The 19735-nt window shown below is 40.1% G+C and overlaps 1 protein-coding gene across 1 annotated transcript in view; it reads right to left on the reverse strand.

The window, feature by feature from the left end:
* The window catches only part of klhl5 (kelch-like family member 5), a 65182-nt gene extending 45466 nt beyond the window's left edge, over nucleotides 1–19716 (reverse strand). The window contains exon 1 of the mRNA XM_004564293.6: nucleotides 19630–19716. Within this exon, the coding sequence (XP_004564350.1) occupies nucleotides 19630–19631 (2 nt within the window). The 5' untranslated portion in view covers nucleotides 19632–19716. The remainder of the gene's footprint in view (nucleotides 1–19629) is intronic.
* Between the last annotated feature and the right edge of the window lie 19 nt (nucleotides 19717–19735).

Genomic DNA, 19735 nt, shown 5'->3' on the forward strand with positions numbered 1-19735 from the left:
TCCCAACCTCAATTTCCAGCTTGAGGAAATTGAGGTTGTTGCATCCCTGCTATTATACTTCGCTCGTGTCTCTCTCTGTGTGTGTGTGTGTGTGTGTGTGTAATGGCGGGACTCTGGTGCTGATTCCCTGAGGTGTGAACCTCCAGGGATGTCACTACAAAAGCTATTGTTCCATATAGGCATACACCCATCAAGACTTGTTTTCAAAATACGCGGAGCATAAAGCTCTGAAGATGAGCTATACGCCACCTATAGATTCAGCATGCATACACATGACAACCAAACAGTGTACTTTCATTCAAGTCACGACCACTGCATCATACACAGGCATTAACACTGCCAGCTTTGGTCTGTTGTGTTGCTTGGTACTGTAGCTGCAGGCGAGTCCGTCCTTGAGACTCAAAGCAGGCTCAGACCGGCCAAGCAAATAATTACCTCTCCACATTGCCACACTAGCAGCACCCGCCCATCACATGAATGAGGCAGGGAGTGTGTGTGTGTGTGTGTGTGTGAGAGAGAGAGAGACACACAGAGAGAGGAAGATTGCAATTAAATTCATCTGGAGGCACAGCATTTAATATAATTGAACAGAAAATAATTTCACACCGACTAAAGGATTTACAAGGCAGAAGGATTTTGGAATGTGAGTGAGTGTGTGTGTGTGTGTACTCTAAGTCTGTTAATTCAATTCAAAAACTGTAATTCAAAGGTTGAGTAGCAGCTTACTGTACATTATCCATCCATTTCATCTTCCTAACTGCTTATCCAGTTCAAGGACAGCCTATCCCATCCATCACTGTGTACAGCCCGGGCAGGTCGCCAATCTATCTCATGCCTGACACAGAGAGACAGACAGCCACTCACAACATCAACCTGTTAACCTAACATGCATGTCTTTGGACTGTGGGATTAAGCCAGAGCACCCAGGGAACATGCAAACTCCACACAGATGGGCCCCATAAGAACGTTGGAATTTTCTGGCATGATTTTGTACCTTTTATATCTAGTTTCCTCATGACTCTGGGGTTTCCCTCACATGGGGAAAGTCAGAAATGCTGATCACATGGTGTTAGTTGAAAACTCCAGTTTTATAGAGAGCGACCTTTGCAAACACTGATGCAAACACCAATGATTGCTTCCTGAGTGGAACAGTCATGTGATATTGTTTTTGTTGTAAATGTGGCATTTTTTGACAGAAGTTTACAGGAAGTTTGACACATGACCTCTTTCATCATGGGAGGATTTTAATGGACAAAAAACAGATTGACCGCTGAATTTATGGGATGTTTCTGAGAATAACCCCCAACATTTCGAAACAACCTCTAATTTTGTTGCTCAGCTCGTTATTTTGAGATCTGAAAGTGACAACTCAATTCTCAATTTAAAGTAAAAGCTTTGCCTTTTGAAACTTGTTGGTTTCAGGTTAAGTCACAATTTTTACTTTGCATGCAAACATTCTCTGTTTCTGGTTTGAGTTGCACTTTTCCGGTCAGCGAGCGTTTTCAGGCAAGCCGGTCTGTTCCGCTCAAAAAACTGGTGACCGTGACAACCTGCTAGTGGGTCAATGGGAGTACAGCTTTTTCCATACTGAACAGAGATTGGCAACTGGTCTCTAGTCCTGTGCGACTGAGGCCTTATGGAAAGTATTGCAAGTTTACTTTCATAGCCCCATAATTTATTTCTCAGCCTGTGCTGACTCAAGTGAAGTCACTGGAAGCAATTTATTTGGCTTTCATGCAGCTCCCTCCTAAGCATCAACAGTCTTCGTCCAACTTTTTAGCAGAAGCAATAACTCTTACATCTGTAAACAGACATCATCGTGCAAAATTGATGGAGTTGCCCTTTAAAGTTTTAGTTAATGGGATGTGGAATACATTCTGCCATAGAGAGCCCTCACAAGCATGGAAGCACAACGCATATGTGTGTATCTAATTTGAATAAAACGCAGACCACCTTCAGCTGGTAATTTCCCTCTTATCCCCTATCACATCAGTCAATAACACAACCGCACACATCAAGGATACTTTTCTCTGTGCGTGTGTGTGTGTGTGTGTGTTGCTCTCTATCTGGATTCAGGAGTGTGTCGGAGCTCCAGATGGACTTTGTTGTCCCAGTTTCCCGACACGTAACTAACAGGAAGGATGAAAGAATGAAAGAAACTCACCATCAGATTCAGATGCCTCGCTTTGCTGCTCCTTCCTTCACAACTTTCTCTTTTTTGATTTTTTTCCCCCCCCAATCACATTACTGTTATCGGAGAGAATACATGCAACAAAATTCATGAGCAGTGTTGCTTCAGTCCATGGTTGATTTCTTTTAATGCCTCCTTTTCATTTCTATTCCTCTGTAATCTCTCTCTGTAATATCCTCCCTTGTCCGTTTACTGATACCCTCCTTCACTTCTTTCCCATCCATTAGGCTTGTTCTCTAATTTCTTTGCCAGCCTCCACCTTCAAGAGACAGAATAATGGTTTGAGAAGGCCAGTATTAATTATGTGTGTCTCATGTGTGACTAATACAAGTTTCTGAGTGCAGATACAGTAGATTGTAATGAGTGGGAGTAAAAGAAAGAAAGAAAGACAGGCAGCAAGAAAATGAGCAAATGCCTGTGTGATCTGAGACATGGAAACTCAGCAGGCATGGATCAAAACACCCAAAAGGCCCACAATTACATCTATGCCTTGCGCTGACAGAGGGACACACACACACACACACACACACACACACACACACGTACACACACATACACACTCTTTCTGATCTTGTATCGGAGCAGAACCTTACATCCTGCTCCCTCTGCACTGAGCAAGACTTTGACACACTTTTACTGACATCCTTTATTAACACAGTGTAGAGAGGAAAAAGATTGTGTGTGTGTGTGTGTGTGTGTGTGTGTGTGTGTGTGTGTAGTTGAAAGGATGCACACTGTATTTTCCTACCAGATCTGGGAGGTAGAGAATGCACACACACACACACACACACACACACACACACACACACGCACGCACACAGACACACACACACGCACACACACACACGCACGCACACACAAGGGCTTTAGACTGCCCAAGTGTGAACCAAACTGTCCAATTACTTTGATCCATGCCTGTTGCTGTGGGAAGAGTTTCTCCCCTTTTGCCTTAAAGCATATTACCTAGGTATACACATGCACTCACCGCACACACACACTCCTACGCACATTTATACACAAACAGAACATAATGGCTTTGGTCTGGCTTGCCAGATCTGGTTCCCCTAATTGCCTGAGAGGATGGAGAGCAGAAAATCAGGGAGGGAAATGCAAACTGCAAAATTTAACCACATTTGTTGAGTGGTGCATCTGTTTAACAACTCCAGAGGAGCAGCAGCAGCAGGAGGAGGATGGAACCAGCTGTGGCTGAAAAACAATGGCTCCTGGCTCTCATTCAATCTAATCAAAATCCTTGTTATATCAAACCGAACACACAACCATGTATTTTGTGAGCCGAGGCAGCCACTCATGTGTCAAGGCCCAACGTGGCATTCGTGTGTGTTCCTGAAGTTAAACTTTGCTGCTGCAGGACAAACAGAAGTTTATGAGCCCCTATGAGATTACACCCTCTCCCAATAAACCCCACTGTGCCCTCCATCAGTCAAAAATGCAGTGAGTGTAAACTGTGTCCTTCAAACAATATTTTCACAGTCTTTCAGTAATGTACAAGTTATCGAGTACATCACAGCAGAATTACACAAAAACTGGGTTGAAAATCAGTGGCAGCAGGACTTTTTTGGTTCAAATAGTCAGTATGTGTGGAGGAGGTCAGGAGAGGGGCACACCAGTGAGTGTCTAGAGTCATTTGTAAAAAACGGTGGAGGCTCTGTCATAGTTTGTAGCTACATTTCAGCCAGTGGTGTTGGGAATACTGTTGAAACTTTTGACAAGCAGCTGATTGACAACAACTTCCCTTTTCAGCATGAGAGTGATCCCAAACACCCTGCCAATTCAGTTTAAACATTCCTGGTCTCCCCAGAGCCCGGACCTGAAACCACGTGGGATCATCTTGACAGAGACAAGAACAAAAAACATCAAAAGAAGAGCTTTGAATGTCCTTCAAGAAGCCTGGAGAACTATTCCTGAAGACTACTTAAAGAAATCACAAGAAAGCTGCCTAAGAGAGTTCAATCAATCAATCGATCCATTAATCCTTTATTGGTACACATTGCGTGTTATGTGTAGTTACACATACACGTTACATGTTACACGTTCAGTTGCCTGCAGTGAAAATTGGACCCCTTCTGACCACACGTACATAGCACAAAACATCACATTGGGAAGACAGGCCAGAGAGAGGTTGAATGGTAAGAAAAACAATGATGTTTAAATAAATCCCATTTTCCTAACAAAATATAAAGAATGAAGGGCAGCTCAAGTATTTTGCACAGTACAGTAACCAGTAAGAATCTGTTATTGTTTAAGAAAAGACTGTAGTGTACTGTTGCATAAAACAATCAACTTAAACTCTTCATAAACCTAACAATATTCATTAGTGTAAAGTTATTGTAGTTCATCAGAGAAAACAGTTGTTTACACTAGAGATGGACCGATCCGATATTACGTATCGGTATCGGTCCGATACTGACCTAAATTACTGGATCGGATATCGGAGAAAAATAAAAAATGTAATCCGATCCATTAAATATCACGAAAGCACCTCACAAAACTTGCAACGCGCCGTAACTCACCTCAGAACGTTAGCACGTCGGAGCAGTATGCATCACGTGATAGAGCGGCTGTGGCATGCGGGACCTGTCGGTGGTCTGGATAGCATTTGGAGCTTCGCTAGCAACCCGGCATTTCATCTCCGACAAAGTTATCCCCGAGAGAAGTAAAGCAAGTGTGTAAGTCCATCTCTGAATGTTTGTAAAGCATTCCTGCGTTAAGCTTAACAACCGATATATGGAGCGACTGCTCTTCTTGCTGCTACTTCAATCATGAAACTGCTTAACGATCAGCTGATCGGCTTTTCTGTCGCGAGTCTGTGTCTCTAGTTTGCTTTTGGCCCACTTTGCACCAGAAAGAGGAAACCAACGGCTGAACAACAGCAGCACGTTTAAGCTTGATCAGCTGTTGTTAGAATGTATTTAATATTACTTTTTACAGCAGGATCTTTTTCTACAGCTGACGGCTGTAACTGTGCAGGGGCGGATCTAGCAAAGTTTAGCCAGGGGGGCCGATAGGGCATGAACAGGGAAAAGGGGCACAAAGACATACTTTTCTTTCTTATTCTCATTTAAAATGTCGAGCTTTTAATAAATAATTATCTGACACCCAAAGTTTTAATTTGATGTAAAATGAATAGAAGTCAATTACTGTATATAGTGACTATTAAGTCTAATATATATACCCTAGTAAGCTATAGTACTTTTTCCTTTGGGAAGGTACCATCTGTGCAGTCTGCAATTTTGTTGAAGAAAGATGTTGAATCTATTTAATATTTCTTGAAAAATAATTGATTTCTGTGCATTTTTTTTTTCACACTGCATCAAATTAAGGTTGATTACGTCGATTAAGCATCACGAGGTGGAGCGTGAGGGGTGGTTCCCTATTTTTTATTTATTTATTTTTGTTGTTGCTGGGAGTTGGAACCCTATTAGTTAGGTTGCTTAATATTTATGCTAAGTACTCTTTAAAATACCAGAATAGGGAGGATGGTGTAGGTTTAAGTTTATTAGATTGATCAGTATTGCTGAACTATGAAATATTTTTTTTTGCATATAGGTATAACAGAATAGCTTTAGTGTAGTTGTTGTTTTAAACTTGAGTATGAACTTATACAAAATGCAGCAAGATATTTAAAAAACAGTTTTGTTGATTAAAAAACACTATATCGGATTCATATCGGTATCGGCAGATATCCAAATTTATGATATCGGTATCGGTATCGGACATAAAAAAGTGGTATCGTGCCATCTCTAGTTTACACACATGCAGCCTCCGTTAAAGTATCAATAGACTTATTCCGATTTTTCACCTCAAGCTCAATTAAAATAATACTAATATTACCTTATTCTGTTTTGTTTTCCTTTTAGGAAGTTGGGACTGGACCGAGATGGCCAGAGGGCTGGTTCTGACCCTCAGGCCGTATTTTCTTTTTCTGATACATTTATTTATTTGATTACTTCAATTATTATTTAGATGAAATTTTAATATCATTGTAAAGTTGTTATTCTTTATCAAGACCTTTCTTTTTTAAATTAAAAATATAAACTGAAGTCTTTTTCTTTGGGGGGGGCACTGCTGACCTTTACCCAGTGATCTTTAATTTATTAACTGGTTAAAAAATGAATGGATGGATGGAAGCTACTATGCAGCTGCCTATTGTTGATATCCATAGACATGGAAACACATTCACACTGATTTAGAGTCATTGGTGGAAATGATGTAATGAGATCCCTAAAATGCAGCAAATGTTTGCTATGAAACCAAAACAATGAGCTAAAAGAAGTTAAAATGCTCCCCAGGGCGTAGAGCAGAGTCATGGGATCATTTTCCACACGTTTTACATCACACCTAATAAATATGATATAATATAATATAATATACTTTGGGTAGGAAGTAATTGGTTAGAGCACCTTCATTCAGGAATGGGGAGGAGAGAAGGTGAAAAGTTTAAGATAGCAGCCATTAGCACAGAAAAAGATGGCACAATTAGATTTTATGGATCAGCACTGTACAGTTATGCTAAGTAGGTGTTGCCTGATAGATTCGGAAGGACTCAGCAGATAAAGAAAGTACGCTAATAATCGCCCCACTGCTGCTCTGGAGTCAGAACTTTTCAGTGCATGAATCTCATATTGACATAAATTACTAGTTTGCTGGCAAAATACCACAAGTGATGCCTAATCCTCCTGTGTGTGTGTGTGTGTGTGTGTGTGTGCGCGCGCACGTGTGTGTGTGTGTGTGCGTGTGCGTGTGTGTGTGTGTGTGTGCGTGTGCGCGTGTGTGTGTGTGTGTGTGTGTGTGTATACAGGCATGTGTCAGGCTGTTTGCTGCTCTTAAAAGTGCTTAGGCATAAAGTTTGCAGCTGCACACACCAGGAGATAATACACATCCTGAATAATTGATAGAAATGAAAACAGCTCTATTTTTTCTTGATGTACTCTTTCTCTGTCTCTAACCATCTCTCATCTTATCTTGCTTCCTTTCTTTCTGCCCTCTCCACCCATTTGGCAGTTTAACAGCTCTTTAATGACAACAACACTTAAATGGTCCCTCTTTGGTAGTTTTGTAAAACACACGCACACAAACACACAGATTCACCAGCAAATAGCCTCTATTCTGAGGTACGAGGAGGGGGCGTATTTGCTCTCATGCAGTCAGACATCAGTGCAGGTCAGGTGGCAGGTGTGGAGGATTGGAAAGCGCTTGCTGTGCAATCCATCAAAACTGTCCCTTTGTCACTCTTTCCTTTTCCTCTCTCATGCTCCATAGCTCTCTTTTTAAAAAATTTCCCTGCTGACATTTTTTCCCCCCATTTCTGTTCATCACATTTGTCTCGGTGTTATTTTGCCTTTCTTTTGCTCCTGCATGCTGTGGTCCCTTTTGTTACCTGTTCACTCGCTTCCTAAATGGGCACAGAAAGGAAATCAGAAAGCACCGGGGAGAGAGGAAAGGGAAGACAGGGTGCATTTACGGCCAAATAAAGAGCAGGCCTTAATAATTTACTGCCCTCCACAGCCACTAGCCAATCACAGGCCATTGCAAGGATAGAAATGAGAGAGAAAGGGAGAGAACGAGTGAGAACAAGTGAGAGTGCGATGAGGAAATCAGACAAGCAGGGGCTGCTTCGTATTAAACATCCCTCCATGCTGTGATGAATTATTTGAGGTGATGTATGCTCTGAAAGCTTTGAAACGGTCACCATTGAAAAATGTCACGAAAACTGAGACGGCAGTCCAGTTTTTTAAAAAAAAGACATCTTCAAGGATAAAATGCAAGCTCTTCCAACAAAATGATCCACACATGCATTCAAAAAAGTAAAAAAAAAATTCAGGAGCTAAATATTGTGTGACTCACAGCAAACAAATATTTCCACTGACCCACTGTAAGATTTCAAATCCATTATAAAGTTCATCAAAGCTTTTTGAATTTAAATCCTACTCCTGCACAGATCTTTTAGCCTCTCTGCATTTCGCGCATATACTTCATATAATTATATTATAATGATTTAACTCTGCAGGAGCTGCATACAGTAGGTTGGCCCTAATGTGCTAGTGTCTCCTCTGGGAGGTGGTCTCAGATTACTGCTCTTACTATAATGGATACAAGCTTCAGTGTAAACCTTAACCTAACTACAATTTTGCTCAGGAGAAGACAGAAATCAATTTGTGGCTGCAAAGAAAATAATTAAGGACATCTGTTCCCCCCAAATGAGACAAACAATCCTCACGTAGAGTTAACAAACACGCGCACACCATTTCACGTGAACACTTACAGGGCTGCTACTGTACGCTTTCTGCTCATGGTGTGAAAGAAATAGACAGATAGTGCCTTAGAAGCATTTTTGGCTGTTGGAATAGGCAGTGCTCTATTCAGCAAGTGCTCGAATTGGTCAGTGTGAGGAAGGTCACCTTCCCCCCCTACCAATCATTGATCCATAAACCTGTGAGACAGCAGAGATACCAACAGGAGAGAAAGAGAGAAACAGACAAAAGGTGAAATGGAAGAAATAAAAGGTAATCGGTGAGTACTGTATCTCACATCGGTTGCTGATGGAGTAAAGTCTTGGTGGCTTCGGTAATTGAATGTTAGCCTAATCTAAAGCCAATCAGTCTAATAGTGCTCAATCAGCCAGTCGACACCTGATCAATTCTGGATCCAATTCTCACTTAGTGAGCGGTGTTTGAAAGTGATGCATGTGTGTTTTGCTTTTTCTGTTCTTAAAGAAAATAAATAAAGAAAAGGAAAGAGAAGAAGAAGAAGAAGCAAGCACGATGCACTTATACTGCTGTCAGAATTATTACACCTGTATCAACAGCGTGGTGCAGATTTTTATTCAAGCACATAAATGTAGCATCGTAGTTTTTTAAGCAAAATGGATCATGGCATGCATCCAGCCATCCATACGGCCAGTGTTGTGCAAGAGAAAACAAACTCCTGCAGAACAATGTTTGTCTCAGGTACGCTGCTGGACTAAAACTAAGCACTGATATGTGCTGAACAAGCTAGTTAACTGCACTGGTGCATCTTCTTCAGCCAGCTCCATATAGCGGCTCATTTGCAAACACTGTTGTGGCCACTTGTGTGAAGATGTGGGTAGAGTAAGAGTGAAGAAATATGAAATAAAATTACATTTGTGAAATTTAAGCAGGCTTGAGTTGTTACTCTACAGCAGAGGTGGTGCAGGCAAAGAGTCAGAATAGTACAAAATGATGAAAACTGGATTGTTTTTATGTGTCTGTACACACTGTTAATTATTCTATTATAAGCCCTTATAACTGTGGGTGGTACCATCTGCATTTCAAACTGCCAAACTGCAGCATGAAAGCAGACTTAGAATAAGAATGAGTGGGTAGTGAAGAAGGTGAGAGGAACATCAGGCAGGGCTCTTGTTGGATAGTGTGACTAAGCATTAATCAGCGGTAGGTGGGATAATTACAGGAGGGATGGGGATGCATTTAGAGCACGTTGACACCGCAGTTCATCACAGGATAACTGGTCCTCAGTACTTTATATTTCAGCACCAGGGAGCTTTTTGTATGCATCTGGTATATTGATGGGTGAATGAATCAGACTGAATGAACTGATGTGATGGTGGAAGAGCATTTAGGGCGTGCGTGTGTCAGAAGAGAGTCTGGAGATGGGCGATAACAAATGTTAATCAAATCAAAATGGCGGGAATGTTCTCACTGACGTATGATTATAATTTTCTGTGCGCAGAGCGATTACGATTAACAACACACAATTAACCTGCTTTCACTGATTGCTGGGAACAGTGTTTTTTGTGAAGGACAAAAATCATGTGGCAGAAATGTGAGCCCTACCAGCCAGTATCCATAAACATCCGCCTGCTGCTTCTCAGTCACGAATAAAAGGAAATGAGATTTACACTGCTAATGTTTGTCTGAAGTTTAAATGAATGAAGTTTTGTTTTATTTTCACTGTATGAGCTGTATTGTAGGAATAATACGCTGCGGAAAATGCAGACAATTGAAAAAAAAAAAAAAACAGTCAGAGGAGGGAGAGAGCTGTGTGCTCATCTTTTAGAGAGCTCTTCTATCAGGGTACATTTGAAGATCTCTGAAAATAGCAGGGTCATCACTGCAAAAATAACACACACACACACACACACACACACACACACACACACACACACACACACACACACACACACACACACACACACACACACACACACACACACAAACACACACACACAGATCTAAAAAAGATCACCAATGCACACTGTAGTCTAGACTGTTTTATACACTCAACACACAGTTCTGAATGTCTGGTTTTGACAGTGAAGCCAATGAAAGAATGGGTTATATTTGGTAAAAAAGGAACATTAAACAAATTTAAATTACTTGGAGTAAACCTCTGACAAGAAATCACACCTGAGATTCATCCAATAGTTCTCACGCACTAATACCACCACATTACTTCCCACCTTGATTCAGGTGATTTATCAGACATGGTCTGGTGCTCGTTCGAGATCTGTTTCCACAAGTCAGAAAACAGTCTTTGACAAGTTGGCAAGATTTGGAAATTATGTTTTTAACTTATCAAGAAGACTTACATTTTATCAGGTACACCTAGTTAACTACTCTTTAATGCAACAACTATCTGATCAATCCAGTCACATGATAGAAATTCAATGCATTTGGCCACCTAGAGATGGTCAAGCTGACCTGCTGAACTTCAAACTGAGCATCACAATGAAAAACAAAGATTATTTAAATGACTTTGAATGTGGCATTGTTGCTGGTGACAGAGAGGCCAGTTGAGCATTTCTAAAACTGGATTTATGGTCCGAAAAGGAGAAAATATCTGGGGAATGGCAGAGGGAAAAAGACTGCTTGTAACTGCTAGGGGGCGGCCTTAATTAACATCTTGTTACAACTAAGATAAGCAGGAAAGCATCTTTGAACACACCACATGTCAAGCCTTGAAGCAGATGACCTTCCGCAGCAGAGGAGTCTGGATATGTAATGCAACGTTCAGACGGTAGGGTCAGAATTTGATGTAAACACCATGAATGTTTGGATACATTCTGCGTTGTATCAATAGATATGGCTGCTGGTGATGTAATGGTGTGAAAGATATTTTCTTGGCCCACTTTGAGCCCCTTAGTACCAACTGAGCCTTATTCAAACACCACAACATACCCAAGTATTGTTGGTGACCGTGTCCATCCCTTTATGACCACAGTCTACCTATTTTCTGATTGCTGCTTCCAGCAGGATAAGATGTCATCTTACAAAATTCAAAGAACCTCAAGCTGGTGTTTCAGCATGACACTGAGTTCACTGTACTCAGATGGTCAGCTTAGTCACAGGATTTCTAACCAATAGAACAACATCATGGATATGCAGAAATCTGTAGAAACTTTGCGATTTATGGATGAAAATCTTGGATGAATCTTTCCAGCACCTTGTAGAATCTATGCCATGAAGAATTAAAGTAGTTCTGACACCTCATGCTAGGAAGGTGTACCTAATAAAATGGCTGATGGTGTACTTTTATCCCTTTATTAGAGACGTGGCAGCAGAAAAATGACACAGCTAACCTCCCACTCTGTGCCAGCAGGGCACTCTGGCAATGTCTGGCAACCCTCATGAGAAATAAAAGACAAAAATGGTGATGTCACTTATTTAACTTACAAGCAAAGCACTCTTTATTTTGCAGCGATATATTGTTGTAATTTTAACTCATGCACTCTGTCTCTTGAGTGAATAAGGCTGTACAGAAAATACCTATTTGTTCATTTAAAATTGGATCAAGTGGACTTAAAATAGAGGCCTCTGAATAAAGACTGATGAATCAAATCCAGCAGTAGATTCTTTATATTTTAGAATAAAGGGCAGTGCATCTATTTTATCTCTGATGTGAAGTGGAAATATAGCAGATATCACTCCGGAGAGGCAGTACAGACATTGGCATCGATCACTGTCTGCTCTTACTAAATGATGTGAATATATGATGCATTTTATTGAGCCTTTATGTTAATGTATTTTATAGCGTTTGCGTTGTTTTTATGATACATTTAACTGTGCATTTTTACTGCACAGCCCTGCCTCTGATCCTGCTTATCTGCTCAGAACAGTAAAAGTTGATGGTATGGATTGTGACCAATAAAGCATTGTAAAGTGTTCATGTTAACACATATCTTATTAGTATTTTAAGTATTCTATCTATTTTATTTATTGAATTTTATTGTTTTATTTATATTTTGATATTGCTAGGGATGATGCAATGATCGGGGACCATTCTTAATTTCGTTGTTCTCATGACAATGACAATAAAGTTTCTGATTCTGATTCTGATTCTGATTCTGATATCAACGTAAAACAAGAGGAGAAAGCCCGTGTTTTTTTCAGTCTCACTTCACAGCGCACAGTTATTAAAAATCCGCTTTGAATTTTCCTTTTTACCTGGCTCTTATACATCAGCCGTGCTGGTGTGCTGCGGCAGAACCGACCATTTGTTGGGGAGGCACGCTTGAAAAAAAGGTGCAATCGGAGCACATTGATTTTTTCTTCATGTTAAAAAGCTTTTATTGACATGGCATTTTCTCACCAGAAAGGTTACAGCAGAGGAGAGACGAGAGGGAGGGAGGAGGTGAAACATAAAGACACGCTGCACCAGCACGGCTCAAGAGCTTCTTGTAAATTCACCCCACTTTAGCCCACTTTAGTGGGTGTGCTATCCTTTTGAAAGTGCAAATTATGGCCTCTCCCAACACATACGCATGCCCATGCACAAACACGCAAACACATGTGCCTCTAAAAACCTTGAAATCCTGGCGGACACAGCGAAAGAGGGGGAGAGTGTACTGACTGAGTAAGGCGAGAAAAAAAGATTCAAGGTCATGAATTCGGAGAACAAATGAACATTGTAAAACTGTGATTCAGAAAGACAGGCAGGCAGACAGCTGGGCAGATTACAGCTCAAGGAGGACGGGACTAGAACCTTTCATCACCTTTAAAGATTCACTCATGGTGATAATCTCTTTGTGAAACATCGTAATTTCTCAGTAAAGACTCATAAAGCCTCACAGTGTCTTCGTCTCTGGAGAGCCAGGCGACGCCTGCTGACACAGCTCTAAATCACCATGCTCTCCTCCCTCTTCTCCATCCTCCTCCTCCTGCTCTGTTTTTAATAGAAAAACATGCTCACGACTCATACCTCATTTCCCACCACTTCTCCCTTATTTCTCTCCCTTTAAATATATCTATTTATTTTACCACATCGGTGACTGGGTTGAATACCATCAAAACAATCGGCACACCCTCATCCATTAGCTGCGGTTAAGCCTTCATGCTTTTAATAGAACATGCTTGAAATAGACAGAATACCTGCAGTAACTAAACTTTTGGTTATGTGGAAATCCATCAGCTGCACACCAAATAACTGTAAACATGTTTCAGGCCACCAAGCAAAAACAGTGAATGGAAATTCACAAGCTCCTTAAAGTGGAAATATGTGTGATTCAGGCATATTAGTTCAGTTTTATCCAGTTCACCATTTTAGTTTTGTGTTTTACCATGAGAACATTTGCAAACAGCAGCTGTTATTTAGGAGACAGAACATCCTGTCCTCATGTCAGAATGACCCCTCACGTCTTTATCAAAATGCGTGGCTGTTTATTTCTCTATTAACCATAGATGATGAAGGAACAGTCACCAAAGTTAGAATAAAAGCTCATGTCCATCAACCTAACAGATGTTGAGATGTTTTAGTGTGAACCAGAGCAGCTGACTGACAGACTGTCATTTTCATCCCTGGGCTCGTGTCATTTGGATGGCTAAAAAAGGTGATAGAAATGAGATAGTCTTCTTTCTCCTGAGGTGCCAGATGGTAGATGAGAGGCAACAATGGAAACTTGACACAGTAACTATGTGTAAATTTTGACAGGAGGGGATCCAGAGAGAGGCATTTTTCCTGTCTCATTAAAATGTTGAATTTTACCTAGCTCTATGACTGATGCAAAGTCTAACATGCACCGTGAGCTGAGCAAGTTTAGATTAGATTAGATAATTCTCACTCTTCTTTTCCAGAGAGGAAAATGGCTTCTTTACCCATGCTCGTTTAAAAATGTCAAAAGAAAAATGATGCAGTCAGATCAGAGAACAAAGAACAGCTGTGACGATGCCGTAGTGGCATTCATCAAACTTCTGAGAGGACTTTAGTGCAGCTCGCCATGAACCTATACAATGCATACAATGCACATCTCAGAAGACAAGCATGCATCCTTAACCCTGTAAAGCCTGAAACAAAGGTGAGTTCAGAGCCTTTTTAGGGGTGCTCAGCATCCCTAAATGTAATCGTAGCACCTTTAAAAATAAAAGTAGTGACAGTAGTAGACTTCAATCACCTATCCTACTAATTATGTTGCTTTTGAAAGAAACATTGTCATTTGTATCTAATTGAACTGATGCTCAATTTATGAGGTTATGGAACCCTGATGATGGGATCGACAAAAACTACAATCAAAACTAAAATCTACAAAAGCTGAGCCAGGGACTAAAGCATGAAATAAAATAACAAAACTAAAAACAAAACTTGTTTAAAACTGGAAATGACAGAAATATATTTAGAAGCATAAAAACAGGATTTTGGTAATTATAAATATTGTTAATTTAGGGCAGCTGTGGCATAAACCTAACACTGGGTGGTGGGCTGATAAATTTATTTCATAGTTTTTTGTGACCCGCCTACCAACTACGAATAAAAATTAGCAGCTGCCGTTTTCATGTATTTTAACAAGTGTCAGGACCCTGCTGAGGTGTCCTTGATTCCCTGCTAAAGAAATAAGTGAAGAAAGAAAATAAATAAATAAATAAATTCTTCTGTAACGTATTGTCTTAAGATCAGAAACAGTTTTTATACACATGAGCACATCAAACAGCATATGAGCTTTAAGCTGTCCTCCTGTTGTACAGGGTGAAAGAGAATCTCTAATCACTGACAGTAATAATGCCTTTGCTTATCTAAAAACATCAGTGTGTCCATTAAAATCAGAGTCAAGTTCAGATATGATGTAGAAGATCATGTATCCTACATCAAATGCCTGTAAGATAACCACCGAGCCAGCCGAGTGGAGCCTGTTCTCAAATAACATCGCTTATACCTAAATCCCTAATCTCATCACGCTATTATATTCCAAGTCTGAACTCTCCACATCAGATTCTCTGTTAAAGCAGAGCTCCAAAAATAGCCTGTACACTGTACCTATCGAGCGATTCTCGCCTTTGACACTGTCAAAACATGTGACAGGGTGTACGGTTAATGTTCATATATATATACAGCAAATCACTGAGTCTCAAAGATGTGTTTAGTGCTATAAGGGCACCCGTCTTTTCACTCTCTCTCTCGCACACACACACAGACACACTTTTCGCCCGGTCAGCATTTGCACAGCCGTGTGTGTTCATCGTTACAGCCTCTGACTGCAGCGCTAAAAGTGACAGATGTGTCCTGTTAGCTATATGTGACAGACCGTGCAACAAGACAGAGCACTGTGCAACAAATGACCTGTTTGATTGCACACATACATAATAGAAACGATTTGAAGATGAGCCAAAAACTCCAAAGTGCATGTTTATTATAAACAAGATTAAACGTCTAAAGTTCTGCCTGTGATCTCTGGAGGCTGCAGAGTTCATTACAACCCATTAAAAGCTCAAACTATATACTTTTCTTAGTGCCCTTGGTCTTTTCTAACTACATTATATCAGGTGAGTTGTATAAGCTGGTCTAAAGAGCAGAAAAGTGTTAACACGATGATGTCTAAAGCCTCAATTATACTTTCTGGGTTTGTGAGTCAGCTGGAGTCCCAAGTGAAGTAAATTCTCGTCAGATGGCAAGCGCAAGTCCATCTGCTGCAGCTTCCAACTAATCAACCTCAGAGCAAAAGGTCCAATCAGCTGCCTTTATTCGACAGTTTGCAAGGTTAATACAGATCCACATTCTCCAGAGGAAGATTAAAATTTAAAAAGAAGGCTAGAAAATTTAAAAATCGAAGCTAGAGTTCATTTTTTAACATGCAAAACTATTCAGTAACATAGTACGGTTCACAGCCTCATGTTTATTTAGTAGTGTTAAACTACCCATGCTTCACCCAAAGCTGATTCATCCATGTTCATCCAAACTGAATACTATCAACACATATTGTTCACTTTGTAAAGGTTTGTACAAGGCACTATCTAGAGATCTATCCATCTAGTTTTCAAGCAAATGTATTTGCAAAAGGCTAGTGGGTATTCCTCAGGTAAGTTGAATATACCCCAGATGTGCATGGTTTGGTTTACAATTGCAGGCAATGCCCTTAATGTGAACCAACTACATGTTAATGTCTCCTTATTTTTGTCTTGCAGTCAGTAAATAGACCCCTTACCAGAACTGAAATGTGTGGGCTGAGTGTTATTTACATCTGAGGGTTTAAACTAGCACATATGTGACAAACTGTCGAAAGTCTCAAACACTGAACAGCATTTTAGTGTGAAGGTGTTAAAGTGATAAACTCAGAAATGTTTAATTTTAACTGCGGGTGTCCAGTTATTATTTATTAGAGTTACAGACATCTCGTCAGCAAAGTGACATTTCCATTAAAGTCATGCTGTTAATAGAGTATATATACATTTTTTTTTTATTAACAAACAAATAAGCAAACAAAGGAATACAAGGTTTTCGCACACAACCATCTCTAGGTTTTAGAGAGACTGGTGTGAAAAAGAGAAAATGTCCAGTGAGCGGCAGCTGAAAGTGCCTTGTTGATGCAGAGCTCAGAGGAGAAAGACAAGAGTAAATAAAATGACCACTTATTACAACCAAGATATGCAGAAGACCATCTCTGAACACACAACATGTTGGACCTTGAAGCAGACGGGCTACGGCAGCAAAGGACCACACCAGGTGTCACCTGGGTGCTTACAGCACGATAACACACCTCGTCACAAAATTCACATCATCTCAAACTGCTTTCTTCAACATGGCAATGAGTTCACTGTACTCCACAGTCACCGGACCTCAGTCTCACTGAGCACCTTTGGGACGTGGCGGAAGAGGAGACTGGCATCACGGATGTGCCACAGACGAATCCGCAGCGTGTGATGCTGTCATGTTAAAAATGTTTTCTGAAGAATGTTGAATCTCTACCACAAAACATTAAAGCAGTTCAGAAGGTAAAAGGGGGTCTCTTTTGTACATCGCTACCACCTTCCCATGCTGTCAATCTCAATACTGATTAATGTAGTCTTACGTCTGCATGGTTTAAATCTGTGCTGTCTGTCATTCTCCCTTTTATACTCTCATTTGTGCAATCCATCTCCTCCCCATGTCCACCTCGCCTAATTCACTCAGAGCTCCACCCAAGTCTTAGTCTTCATCTTCACTATCACCAGCGTCTAGACTCCAGGGGGGGTCCTGTCCTAAATCCCATCACTGCTGGAATTCCATTCTGAGATGATGGGGCAGTCTAATCACTGAATGCACTGATTAATTTCTCTATCTAAAGAAATGATATTCTTTTCCCCAAATGATCTCTGCTTACTGAAATATTTTAGCCCTTTTTAAAATTAGGTTTTACTTGCACAAAGACAAATTTTCTGTAATTAATTCTGGAAATCAGGACAATCCCATTGTTTCCACAGGGATAATTTACGAGGGTATTTTTCAAGGACACCTCAGCAGGGTCCTGACACTTGCCGACAGCAACAGCTCCTCACACACAAACACAATCACAGATGGTAAATGCATTTTAGCTAAACACTCAAAATATTCAGGAATTCTCAGAATGTAAAGCATTTCTTTTGTTTTTATTGTGCATAAAAGAAAGAAGGTGATTTTTTTTTAAGTTTTGGCTTCTGCCCCCCTCTCTAAGCTACTGACTGAGCCCTGAGAGAGGCAAGCCGCTGTGGAGTGGAGATAAGGCTACACCTGCCAGCCAAGCTCATCACTGTGTTTGTGGTTTTGAGTGTGTGTTTGTCTAAGCCTCTTTCCGTGTGTGTCTGTGTATGTTCCAGTCCCAGGGTTGAAAAGATAAGTGGCTCTAAGGAACCCGAGTGTAAAATCTCAGCTACACCGAACCCCAACAGAGATGAAGTGAGACAGCACAAAATGAAAAATACATATTCCTTTCAGAGTGGATTAAACTATAAAAAGATAGGCAGAAAGGTCATTTCCTCCTCAAAAGCAGCCAAAATACCTTCCAGCTCCCAGACATGTAGCCACATCACTGAAGAGTGAAGCCACAGCAGAGACCTGTGGATATGTTCTCACACTTATCTTATATTTACAACTAATTAGTGGTTTATTTAAAATATACAATAATGCTCAAAAGTCTATGATCAAAAGAAATCTTCTCTTGACTACACTGTAATAATCTGCTCTAAAAATAGTATAGTATATAAATGATGAATTAAGCACTTGTTAATACCTGATTCATGCTTAACAGTGTAACATTATTATAAAGTGCAATCAGAAGGCTTCTAACGTATTTGACTTTTTAAAATTAATTTGAAGAAAAGTGGTTGAATATTTTGGTTTCCACTGACTTTTTTTTTTATGACATTTTGTTCTCAAGCAATTACACAATGTAACTGTATAATTTGTAAACATTGTAGTCATGACAACCTTTCTTAAAAACTACAAACCCTTTGATGTGTGTTTACACGGTGACTGATGTGTTTTAACTTCATGTTTTATATCGCATAAAAACCATGTGTATAATACAAACTACTGATAGTCTCATGATTGAGATAAGGACAATTATGAGACAGTTTTGTATCAAAGAATGGTTACAGGCTACTAATGTCTTAGTATTTCCAAATCTATAAAAAAAAAAAACACATCCGTGTATATGTGATCTGTGATAATGAAAATATCACATTTTATGAGAAATGGTGGCAATAATATGATATAATCTAAAAATCCTGCTGTAGAAAATTATGAGAAACTCCTCTGTGATTGAGAAGAAGCATCACAAGACAAAAAGTCTGTCATGATGACAAACAAAGACTGCATTATGAGATGACTGTTATATAAACGACAGGCAGGAAAGCTGCACATGTGGAGATCGGGGGGTTTTGTTGTGTGTTTGTGATCATGTAAAGTTTCATTCCTAATCTTAATAATCAGTGACACAGGCAGGTTACCACATGTTACTGTTGTTTCCCACTTTTTAAAGATCATTCACCTTTAAATGACCTTTTTTTCACTCTGTTTTTAACATTTGTAAAACGCAGTTCTCCCTCTACAAAGAGACTACACATCCAACACATAATCATATGTCTGTAACCTGCTGTTTACACAGGACCTGAATTCATAAATAGTCCGATAAAGTTTGTCTCTTTTTTCACGAGAGGATGAGTGGTCACACACACACACACACACATCCACAGTCAAACAGAAACACACTTTGTACTTACATTTTGTTGACTGAAACTCTTTGTTGTCTGTGCAGCGCTCCATTTCTCTCTCTTTCTCGCTTACTCAGAAAATGACAGGAAGTGTAAAAGGAAGGGAAGTTGCTTC

This window comes from Maylandia zebra, linkage group LG6 (genome assembly GCF_041146795.1).
Source record: "Maylandia zebra isolate NMK-2024a linkage group LG6, Mzebra_GT3a, whole genome shotgun sequence".
NCBI classification, from domain to species: domain Eukaryota; kingdom Metazoa; phylum Chordata; class Actinopteri; order Cichliformes; family Cichlidae; genus Maylandia; species Maylandia zebra.